The following is an 11,650-nucleotide window of genomic DNA, read 5'->3' as shown; positions in this document are numbered from 1 at the left end:
CTGCAGGGAGAGAGATGCACATGGAAAAGAAGTGATACTCTAAGGCAAAGGCCTTTCTCTTCGGGACCTCGGGACACCAGCGCAGCTAAACACACCCCCCACCCCGGCTGCTAAGTCCCTCACAAGCTCTCTGCCCTTCCCGCTAACACCAGCTGCCTAAATACCTCCTGCCCGAGTCTTGCAGGTAAACCATGTGCCAGCGCCCACCCTCCTCCGACTTCCCCCCGAGCACCAGGCCCCGGGGGCACCCCATGCCCTTTCTGCCGCTGGCGTTTCTAAAGGGCCGGTGAACACTGTCCCAACCTTAGGCCTCACACGGAGGGATATAAGGTATGAGCTGTACTGGAAGGGAATGGGGAGAAAGTGTCAACAAGAGACATCGTCGATCCAAGTGGTTCAAACTCCAGTCCAAGCTGAGGGGCAGTTAGCTGGTACCGGGAGAGATTTCTGGGAACTCCTTATAAATCTCCAAGATGATCAGTTTGTCCATCTGGTACTGCTGGCCCTCCTCCTCCTCCCCCAGGATGCGCTGCAAGATGCCCTGCAGGTCGGAGAGGCGGTGCTGGTGCTGCAGATAGGGCGTGGAGCGCATGATGGCATGCATCAGAGATAGATACTCCATCCTCAGCTGCCAAGTGGGAGGGGAGACAAAACACAGAGCACAACGAAAGGTTTAAAGTGAGATAAACAAGCATGCCAGCCTCCATTACAGCATAAGCACAGGAACAGCTGCTGCTGCACCACCAGCCAGAGCACAACTCCAGAAGCACCTGCTTTTCCTTAGGGCTCATTAGTAGCTATGGAAAACTCTGCTTTTTCCACAGCAATCCAGTGCTGCTCTTCATTCGCTCTCAAACATGTGCACATCCCCTGACTCTTGCAATACCAAAACAGAGAAATCCCTCCTACTTCTAACTACTCACAGAGAGGGTCCCTGTTCCCAAAGGTCCCTGGACAGAAGGGTGCAGACCACCAGAAGCCCAGCAGATCTTTCTTCAAATATGCCTTTCTACTGCTGCGTGCCCAGCAGGATAAATCCCCCCTTCCTCCTTAGCCCCCAAGGTTCATTTGAGCACCCAGAAATGTCATGCCCACCCCAGGACTCCACTCTTGCCTGCACCAGCAGGCCCCAGGGAGGGCCAGGATAAACACGGTTGCTTTAGGACTCTGCTCCCTTCCCCAGTGCCTATGGGTTACTGTGAGCACCTTGTCTCCTGGGGAGAGATCAGCAATCTGCCGCACCAGGATGTCTATCAGGACCATCATGTCCGTGTGGTAGAAGATGCTGGCTGTATCCTTGCTGGCAAAGATGTCCTGCAGAAACTTCAGCACTGAGTGTGGTGGCTGAGGCTGATGCTTGAAGATACAAACTGGATCATCTGGGGGAGGTAGAGAGACTGTGCTAAGCCACACACTCCCTATTGCTCCCCTCCTCCATCTTCAGCGCACACCCCTTCCTCAGACCCCACAGGCTTCGGGAGAGGAGGCTGCCCCGGCCTCAGCCAGCCGCTCCCTGCCTGTGGCCAGCTTTTGTGCTGCCAGACCTTAGTGCCTTGCACAAAGCTGCGTAATCAGGATGGCAGCTCTGCAGGGTACCAAGCCGAGACCAAACTCATTAGCATTAGCATTAATCACTGTTTATGTTTCACCTACCATCCTAGGTGAGAGCTCATTAGCACATTACCTCTCAGTGTCTCCCCTTTTTCCTCAACAGCTAGCACTCATTTTCTCCCTGGTTTATTCTGTCTGGCCCAATCACCCCTCTGAGAAGCCCATCAGAGCCTGTACCAGAAATGAGCTTTCACTACAGAGATCAGGCTAGTACCATCCCAGAAGCAAGGAAAGAAACACTTCCAAGTATAAATGAGCCACCACATCCCATTCTCTTCCAAAACACGTCCCTGCAGACCCCAAGAAGAGCTCTGGGACACCGCAGACAACACCCCCCCCTCCCCCTGCAGTTGTCAGGAAGGTGGGCAAAAGAGAAGCATCTTCATTAGGTTGTGGCCCCCCTCTTTCTTCCCCCCAGCCCCTCAAAGTAAGGTGATCCCTGCAGGGAATCTGGCAGGGAAAGGGCTAAACAACAGCTCTGGGAGGAGGCCAGACAGAAAAGCACTGAGATGCCAGCTGCCCTCAAACTGATATAGTGTGGAGACAGTGATTTGCAACCCCAAAGAGAACTAAAGCCAGAGTAAGATGAGCTGCGAACATCACAGGATGAGTTATTTACCAGAAAATCAACAAAACAAATCTCAGGCAGCAAAGCCCCTGTGCTCCAGAAGGTATTAGAAAGCACAATAGTGGCATGCAGCACAGGCAGACATACCTGGCACCTCTCTTCCTGCAGAGATCTCCAGCTTTCTAGCAATCTGCTTTGCAAAAGCTCTACATGTACAGTGGATTTCACTCTACGCCTGGAGCAGACACAAAGCTAACCTTCTGCTGGCGGTTCTGAAATGGGAAGTTCCACTCTAAGCAGCATTTGGAAAGGCAATCTATCCCCTAGGGCAGATGATTGCAAGCACAGGCTGAGGTTTGTGTGCCAGCACTGACAGGAGTCCTGTCTGTCCAAGGACAGAAGTGGCCCAGGACCAGCTTTCCCCCTAGACAAGAGCTTGCCTACATTGCAGCTGGCCATGCCACAAGATGAGGCTGATCTGACCAAGAAGCACATGGAAATGGCAGCCTAGAGGCCTTTCCTCTCTACCTAGATGCCATCAGCATCACTTTTTTCTTTGTGCAGCTCCATCCTCAGCAATGCAGCCCATCACCCTCACAAACTCACCAGGAAGCAGCATGTCCTGCCTGAGCCAACAGCTCCTCAGCTACCTGCATCCCCAATACATCCCACCCCTTAAGGAGCACAGGGCTTGTCTCCCTGAGTCACCGTTAGCTGCACCCCCTGCCAGGCATGTAATAGGGCTGCAAACACTCACCTCCCCTGTTCAGCAGCAGCAGCAGCTTTTCTGTGAAAGTCTTGACATTCGAGTGCTTGCTTATTGTAGTCATGATCACGCTGTGTTCTGGAACTAAGGAAGAAACTTGTTCAGCACATCCCTTTGTTTCCTGAAGACCACAGTAATAGAAAAAAAATAGTGGAGGTCTCCTATTCCATATCAGTGCTCTGGGGAGCTTTGGAGAACCACAGTCTATCAGGGCTAAAAAAAGTTTCAGCCCCACAGAGTGGGTGGGCAGGGAGAGGGAAGGTGAAATAAATCTGGAAACAACACATGAAACACTTGGGACTTTGTGCTTTCAATGTGCATCTGATTCACATGCGGGCTCCGGTCCTGCCAGCCAAATACTGTGAAACACCTTGCAAAGGCTTTACGTTGTCAAACATTACCTCTGCTCACAACCCTCTGAAGCCAAGGGCTCCACTCTCTGCTATCTTCTTACTTCATAGCAGCAGTGCCTTGCTGGAATTTATTGCTTTGCAAGCTCGCATAAGGAGGGATGACCAGGCACCAGGAGCATGCCAGAAGGGAAAAATTGTCTTTCCCAGCACTCAGCACTGAGCTGTACAAGGGTAGGGGCTGAAGACTTCTAGGAAGTGTCCCCTAGCCTGCTTTGGGGGTGATTTGTTGTAACTAAAATATGTGCACCCTAGCAGACCTCATGCATGTGTGCGAGTGTGCACACTCGGAAGCATCCAAAGAGCACAGAGTGGTTATTTCTGTGGGACAAGGTTGGCAACCCTATAATATTTCACAGGCTGCAAAGTGCTTTAGGATCCTTTACATCTAAGGGCATCAATATAATATGCTTTTAGGAGAGTTTTTGATCTAATGCTGCACCATTGAACTGGATGATAGATGAATCTTGCAGACAGAGGAATAAAAAATTCAATCCACTAATAAGCAACCTGAACATCATTTAACATGTTCTTAGCATCAGAGAACAAGTCACTGCTCTCGGCTATGCCCCAGGTGGGCAATAATCCCCCAGAAACATGCTGCCTGTCATGCATTATTGCCTAATTACTGCAGCCAGGAAGTATATGGGTAAGTGTGCGAAGGGGTAATGAATGAAAGCAGCAGAGATATACTTAATCAGTCTCTGTGCAATCAACTTTCACATGAAATTAGAAACTTTCACATAAATTTTAATGAAGCGCAACTCAAAATAACAGGTAAATTACTGGACACGTCCTTGCTGCTTTATTCTCCCCTCTCTCCGCGAAGCTAAGGATAAAGCCATGAAGCAGAACAAGAGGAAGTAATTAACTAAAGACAACTGGAGCAACAGGAGATTTTGGGTTAAGGAGTGGCCTCTCTTAGCAGGACCTGGAACTATTCTCCAATCTTTCAACAGGCTTCAAAACGTGCAGGCAGTGAGAGGGCAAATGCCATTCTCTAGGGACCAGATTTGTTGTCTGTCCTCATGGAGCTGAGCAGCGGAGGGAGGACAGAGAACGAAGGCAATCAGGAGAGAGTGCGGCTCAGGCCAACATTGAAGAGCCTGGCCCCAACACACGGGCATTGAATGAGCTTCAAGAGGTACAGATGGGTAAGCAGAAGGCTTCTTAAGACCTTCAGAAGGCAGAGGACTTTCTTTCTGGGCTGATACTGAGAAATGCCCGCTGAAGCATCTTCTCTCCAAGATCAGCTGTGCCTATGAATTGGTCCCACTTGTGTCCTGCAAGTGCAGCCCAGCAACTGCTTTGATCCTGGCAGTGTGGAAGTACAGAGAGAAATCCATGGGACTTCACAGAGCTGCTGTGCCCCAGAGGGTCAGTTGGTTGAACATGGGCTCTCAGACCATTTTTTCCTCTAGAGTTTTGCACAATATTGAACACAGTGTATTGCCAGAGGCTAGAGGAGCTGGAGAGGTTAACATAGCACCATGAAGACCCAGTGACATTCTCCCTCCCCATTCTTCAGGCCCTCACTCCAGATCGCTGAAGTCCTGCCAAGGCAGAGCAGCACCAAACTGACCTGGAATGTGGAGATTGAAGGCTAGAAGGACATTGACAAATAAGTCGGGCAGCTGGTCAGTGGTGTCCGAGGGCAGCCCGTCCTCAATCACATCCAGCAGGAACTGCACAAACTGAGAGTTGAGATGTTCTGTGCAAGGAGAAAGAGGAGCATTTACAGCACAGTGAAAATAAACCAAGCAACAAGGGACCATGCAAGCCACTTCTCCATACTTTTATGCTTACAAACCATCAGTGGAGTGCCAGTGTCAGCCTCCAGGGAATTAACGACCCTGCAAGTGGACTGGCTAGACCATTGACATGTCTTTGTGAGAGAGAGAAGTGGCCCAGAGAACTATCCACAGTGCAGGGGAATGCTGAAGTTTGGTCCCCCACTGTCAATTTTTTGGAGTAAATAAAACACCAAATCCTGCTCTAGCTGCTCTTGCAGCATCACTGCCACCAATGAAGGCTTCAGGTAGGAAGAGATTTGTATTCTTGACCACTGGTTTAATCCATCTATTTAAAAAAAGTAATCATCCAGATCATTAGTAATAACCCATTTTTCAATTTAGCTATTAGGAAAGCTCAGGAGCTCATGCAAATAAGTCCACCTGCAGGAAATAATTGCCAGGGTTACACGAGGAGAGAAAAGCAAGAGATGTGGAGACTCATTCCACAGTCTCTGCCGCACCAGCTTAAATCTTGTATGTGTTTACTGTGTTAAGGTGAAGCTGCTGAGGAGATGCTTATAAAAATCTCTACTGCATTTCTAGGAAAACTGAGCCCAGAGTTTCCCAAATATGGGGAACACAACATTGTCTGGGGAAAAAGCAGGCAGGCAGGGCTTTCTGGCTGAAGGTTGGAATGAAAGGACAGAGGATAAGAGGCAGATCTGGCACAACATTTGCACTTCCTTATTGATTGCAATAGCCTTAGTCATCTCCGCTTTCCCTAAGAGCTGGAAATACACAGGCCTGCGCTGTCCTGTTAGAAGGGAGACCATGAAGAGGCCACACTGTAGAGCTGACAGCTTTAGTGGGCATTCATGCAGTGATCTGGGCTCTCAGCCTCATCAGCAGACAGAACGTCTCTGAGGCAAGTAAGAGGTGCATGCTTTCATGCAGGGCAGAGGTAAAACAAAATGCGACTTAGTCACAGTGATGGGCAAATGTACCTCTTCTGCAGCATGGCATCAGTCCTCCGCTGCTCTAACCCAGATTTGCGCTGCTCTCTCTGGAAATCTGGCATCTCAGCCCAGTGTTTCAGCAGCCAGGCTCTATTGATAAAGAGCAGACCCTACTCTTGCCCTGCTCGTGCTGTGCTTTCCCGTAGCTGTACCCACCTTGGCCCCCAGGAAAGGCCCCTTCCCTATGTCTGCCAGCACACCCCAGATGTCCCACCATCAGCTCTGCTGTCCTACCAAGCTGCAAACAAGCTGCTCTTACCATAGTGATGATATGGCAGGGGCTCCCCCATGGAGAACATCATTGCCAGCACCAATGCAGAGTAGCACATCTTTTGATGATCTGCAAGATAAAGGTCCTGCCATTAGTGCTTGTGAGGAGGTGAAACACTGTTCCCCAGCTGCAGCTGGGATGGCACACATTTAATACTGACATTTAACACTGTTAGACTTCTCCTTATTCCTGTATTTACTGAGCTATAAGGGTGTTTTTCCCCCTGTTTAAGCACACCACATGCCTTCTGTGCCACGCGTTTCCAAAGCAATTTAAAAATAATCACAACAAGAATTCTCAATTTTTTTCCCCTCCACTTAAGAGGATCTGGGCAAACTTGATCTGTATAATTAAAAACCTCCTCTGCACAGTCCCAGGACACATCCCATAGTTATGTAATTACTGAACCCAGAAAAAGCATCCATCTGGCCACCTTGAAATACTGCCTGTTCCAACCAACACCACCCCCGGACAGCTATGCTGCTTGTTACCATCTCTACACTGCTCCACTTTCGCTACCTCAGCTCTGCCTGAAGGTATAAAAGGTCTCTGGGGAGACCAGATCACTGCTCATGACTCAGGCTGTGCATCTGCCCACCTCCCAGGCCACACATGTCTCCAGCATTAATATGTCCCGCAGCCTCCCAGTCCAACACAATTTTCGCTGGCAGCAGCTATATGTGAATGCTCCACAGAACCACAGCCGGTGCCTTTCCTGAATTTTAATTAACAGATACACCTCAACAGATATTTGCAGAAGAAAAAAGAAAAAGTCATGGAATAGGATCTGTGTCATCATTGCATGTAGCCTCCATCCAGTCTGAAGACGACAGGAAAAGGAGTATTATTTTTATAAAGTAGGTTACCACACATATTGGCTAAATAAAGTTCAGCTACATTTGCCAGAAAGAGCCTCGGGGCACTTGTTACAAGGAAACTGAGAGTGTATTTATAAAAAAACTGACCAAAACTACTTTTCATTAGAGGAGAAAAAACTCCCTTCAATGTATGATGCTTCTCCCAAGCGTACTGCTTCTCTGCACGATACATGATGGTTCCAGTACCCCCTCCAAACCCTTCAAGACATTTCACTTCTCTGCACAAATCGATCCACCTCTAAGCACTTGCACCTTGCAGTTTGGTTTTGATTGCACAGGCTGATGCCTTCACTGTCACCACACACCCCTGGACTTGGCCAAAGGACTTGCAACACTTGGCAGCTCTCGCATTTAGTGTTAGCACAAGGGAAAAAATGCTAGCGAATCATTCCAGCCTCGTGCCCCTGGAAAGCCAGATCTATGAGCAAAGCCTCTATAAACAAAGAACACACAGACTTTGTCAGAGCTCCACAAGATTCCTGAGTTTTCAAATAGCAAATACTTTGAGTAAAAATAGATCATTTGGGGCTTAACCAGAGATACTACAGCATTAACAAGATTAAGAGTTTGTAGGAGAGCACTCTACCATGTGGCAGCAAAGGAAAGCTGGAAACTGCTGTTTACTCTTGGTAAACAGAGGGAGGATATTCAATGACTTAAATATAATTCATACTTATATAAGAAGCTCTCAGCTTAAGGTGTCAGTGATACCAAAGCTCACTGTGGCAGATAAAAAAATCTGACAAACTGTTCACCACACGGTTTCTTCATTCTTTCCTCCACAGCTTCAGGAGTTGTGTACCAGAGGCAGGATACTGCAGTAGGTAGACATAGGGACCTGCTGCTCCCTTGTTCCTAGTATGGCTTTCATGAAAAACATTTTCTCTCATCACATCAGGAGCAATGAAATAATGATCTGAGAACCAGAAACCAGTGATAAACATGTGGTAGTAGCAAATATGGAGGAAGAGATTAATTAGAGATGGGAGGGGGGAGGATAGTTTTACACGTCCTCAACCCATCTGCCATGAACTGATGTCCATTCATCTCGGTTGACAGCAGACTCCCGCTACTAGGTGGCAAATCTTGTTGTATTTGCCCAAGGATGCCAAATCAAAGGACGCTGAAACCAGTCAGAAAGCTGAACTCAGGGCAAATCCAGATTAACCCTGTGCATTCGCTCAGCACAGACTCTACAAGTTTTTGGAACGTCCCAGCTGCAGCAAGACTCATCCAAGACTCAACATGCTGAAGAACAGAGTAATTGCCAATCAAAGCACAGCTTTTTTTCTTTTTTTCTCCCTTCCAGAGCAGCACCAGTGGCTGCAAGAAAGTAAACAGCATTAATACAACTCTCCTGAAGCAGAGGGACTGTGCTGACAACAGACTGATAAGCATCACCCAACTGGCCATGAAGGGCAGGAGAAACGTGGCTGTTTGCTCACCAGCCTGCATTTCCGAAGCCTGCTGAGGTACTGGTAAAAAAGCTGCTATTATGTATGAAAGGTATTTCTTAGAGGCCTTCAAAGACCTTGCTTCCAACCTCTAAACACAGCAGTGCAAAATGCGGGCACAGGGAGCAGACACAACTGTCTACAACTGAAGCGAAAGGAGCCTGACAGCTGACTTGCATGTACGCTGAACTGTAGCAAGGGAGAAAGTCACGATTACAGACTGGATTATCCTCATCTGTTTTCTTTGGAATTGTTCAGGCTAATTCTGCCTTGCTGTGGCTTATTATAAGCTCTTCTAACACTGATAGATGTGCAGGCCAGCCGCAGCAGAGGCAAGTGGCTGTCCAGAAGCAGTAAGACTCAAGCATCTGGCAGAAGAACTGGCCAGCAGCCAACATGCCGGCATCAGCCCCAGGGTAAAGTGCCTTCTCATCAAAGGCACCCAGCATAGAGCTTCTGCCTCAGCCGCTCCGCACTAACAAGCCAGGAGGGATCCCACAGAGCTGCTGCAGCCAGCTCAATGCTCCCCAGTTGCTTAGTGCTGGCACTGATTACGCTGGCCCCTGCCATCCGCAGAAGGGATTAGCTATTCCACAGTATGTCATGGATCAGCTGCTGTTCCCTAGTTTTTAGTCCCAAAATAAGCTCAAGTCGTTCTAGGATTCAAGGTCATGTTTTCACACAAGGTACCACTTGCGATTTGCTGGCAGGACGTGGAGCAGTAAGCACCAGAATGGCAGGAGGGAACTACTAATGCCGTAAAACACCTCTGAAGGACAGACACGTTTGGGTCAAGGATGGTTACTTCTCTGCAGTCCTGCTGTGAAGGCCAAGAAGACTGGATGCTGCACAGGTGACATTTGCGCAAGCGCCTGCCATAACCTTAGCACAAGGAAGGCAGCACAGGATCCGGACACGGAGCTGGGAGGCTCCTGTAACCAAAAGCAGTCTGTCAGCAAAGGAAGAGCTGCTTTTCACCCTTCAACTGTACTGCCTGTACGTTACAGCAAGGAGGGGAAAAAAAACCCTCACCTTGACACAAAGCTAGGGAAAAAGAGATGCTGCAGGTTGGCAGTTTGGAAGACGTAGCAGAGCCACTTTTCACCCACTTCCACTGCAATGCTTTTTAGGTCCCCGAAGCAGAGCTAACACTTGCTGGGAGGTGGGCCTGCTTCAACCAGAAGTGCTACGTGGAAATCAGCAAAGGTGTGCAGAAGTCACCTAGGTCCGAGCTCCATGCTCCATCATATCAAGAGGCTGAGTTAGCTGTGCTATCTGGGACGATGCAGCCCCTGGCAAAACACCCTGAACAGCAATGCTGTGACCAGGCAAGGAGTAAGAGGGCGACCAGCCCACCCTGCCTGCACAAAGGTAGCTTGGGGAACAGAGCAGGAGACTGAAGCCTGTTTGGGTATAGTGCAGAAGACGCTCACCTGGAGATAATCTTCATGAATTAGTGATGGATGCACAATAAAGTTTATTTTTGGCAGCACAAAAATTGGGAGTAATGTTGCCATAGGAGCACAGTCATAGTCCCATAACCAAGTATTATTTGCTCCTTGGGCAGTAAAACCTCAGCCTAGAGAAGAAGCTTCTCATGCATAATCAGATAAAACACCAGCAGTGTGATAAGTTCACTGCATAGAACTGATAAGCAGTGGTAGCACAAAGTGTAGCCAACACAGGCATAATGATCTCAGTCCCGCACCACAGTGCTGGTGCTTTGCCCCGCCCTGAAACACTATTTTTCAGGCACTTCCCGCTTTTGAAATGCCCACACTTCAAAGCATCTAAGCAAAGATAAACGCAAAGCCTTCTGCAACAGACTTTATTTTCACCTCTCATACCTCTCCCCAGACACCACTTTAGCCTCGTTAGTCCTGTCCACCACAGAGTCAGGTTGGCACAGTCTGTGTGGTGGGATGCTGGGGACAGGGACATCTATTATGCACATCGAAGATGGTCATCTTAGACATTTACTTGGCTCACATGAAATGGATGTGACTGTTCCTGTTCTGCGCAGACTTGTCAATCCCTACAGTCTCATCAGCAAATTATACTTCTCCACAGCTCCATGATGCCTGCAGCAAACCAACAGGCTACAGTCTGCAATCACGGCAGCAAGGCTCCAAACACTGGTGCTCTTCTGATTTGATCTATGTGGTCACTCAACAGCTACTTTAATTGTGGGTCATAATTAGCACAAAACAATGTATTTCCAACATCCTCTTTAAGGGGAAAAGTAGTCTATGCCACTGCCAGCACTGGTGGCCTACAGGCTGACTTCAAAATGAGGAGCAAAGCTGTGACTGCCCAGGGCCAGGCATGCGTGGGGAGCTGGAAGGTAACATCAAGGGAGTACTACTACGTGTTCACCTTGTTCTTGGGCTCCTCCTCAGCATCTGCTCCTGGCTGTTAGGAGATAAAGCACATCGGGCTAAGCAAGAGCTCTGAGGGACAACGCTAGCAAAATCTGACCACACCACCACCACTAAGCTTTTGAGCACACGGAGCTCAAAGGGCAGGAAGGATGCTCCTGTTAATAGCAGGGACAGGTCATCCTAACAAAGGGAGCAGGAGCATGAAGTAGAAGGAACGTGAGGGCAAAGCCTAGGTACAGAAAGCAAAGAGCTGGGGAAAGCAGGGCTGTGACACTATCCTGCAGAGGACTAGGACTGCCACTTTGTTAACAGCACTACCATCTCCCTTGGCATAGTGGTGGAGAAAAGGTCCTTCCCTTTAACCAGCGTACATCTCATCCACCAGTAAGAAACACCACAAAGATCTGGTGTAGAGTGCTGAGAAAAACTGCCTATAAGAAGCTGCAGAGATCTTCCTTGAGATCCGCAGGTGTCTCATCAGCATCAAAAAACAAAACTGGAACAGCTCAAAATGTGCTTTAAGACATCTACAAGAAGTGATGCAGATCATTAACGGCATATT

General features: G+C 48.6%; 1 protein-coding gene across 1 annotated transcript in view; it reads right to left on the bottom strand.

Annotated features, from left to right (window-relative positions):
- Positions 1 to 424: 424 nt before the first annotated feature.
- NCKIPSD (NCK interacting protein with SH3 domain) overlaps positions 425 to 11,650 on the bottom strand; it is a gene marked incomplete at its 5' end in the record, with an annotated part of 30,737 nt that continues 19,511 nt past the window's right edge. The window contains 5 exons of the mRNA XM_009704841.1: positions 425 to 628; positions 1,207 to 1,379; positions 2,937 to 3,029; positions 4,938 to 5,066; positions 6,364 to 6,444. Of these exons, the coding sequence (XP_009703143.1) occupies positions 425 to 628; positions 1,207 to 1,379; positions 2,937 to 3,029; positions 4,938 to 5,066; positions 6,364 to 6,444 (680 nt within the window). The remainder of the gene's footprint in view (positions 629 to 1,206; positions 1,380 to 2,936; positions 3,030 to 4,937; positions 5,067 to 6,363; positions 6,445 to 11,650) is intronic.

Source organism: Cariama cristata, unplaced genomic scaffold, assembly GCF_000690535.1.
Source record: "Cariama cristata isolate BGI_N322 unplaced genomic scaffold, ASM69053v1 scaffold15007, whole genome shotgun sequence".
Classification (NCBI taxonomy): Eukaryota; Metazoa; Chordata; class Aves; order Cariamiformes; family Cariamidae; genus Cariama; species Cariama cristata.
The sequence above is the reverse complement of the archived record's forward strand: the minus strand, read 5'-3'. Positions and strand labels throughout refer to the sequence as shown.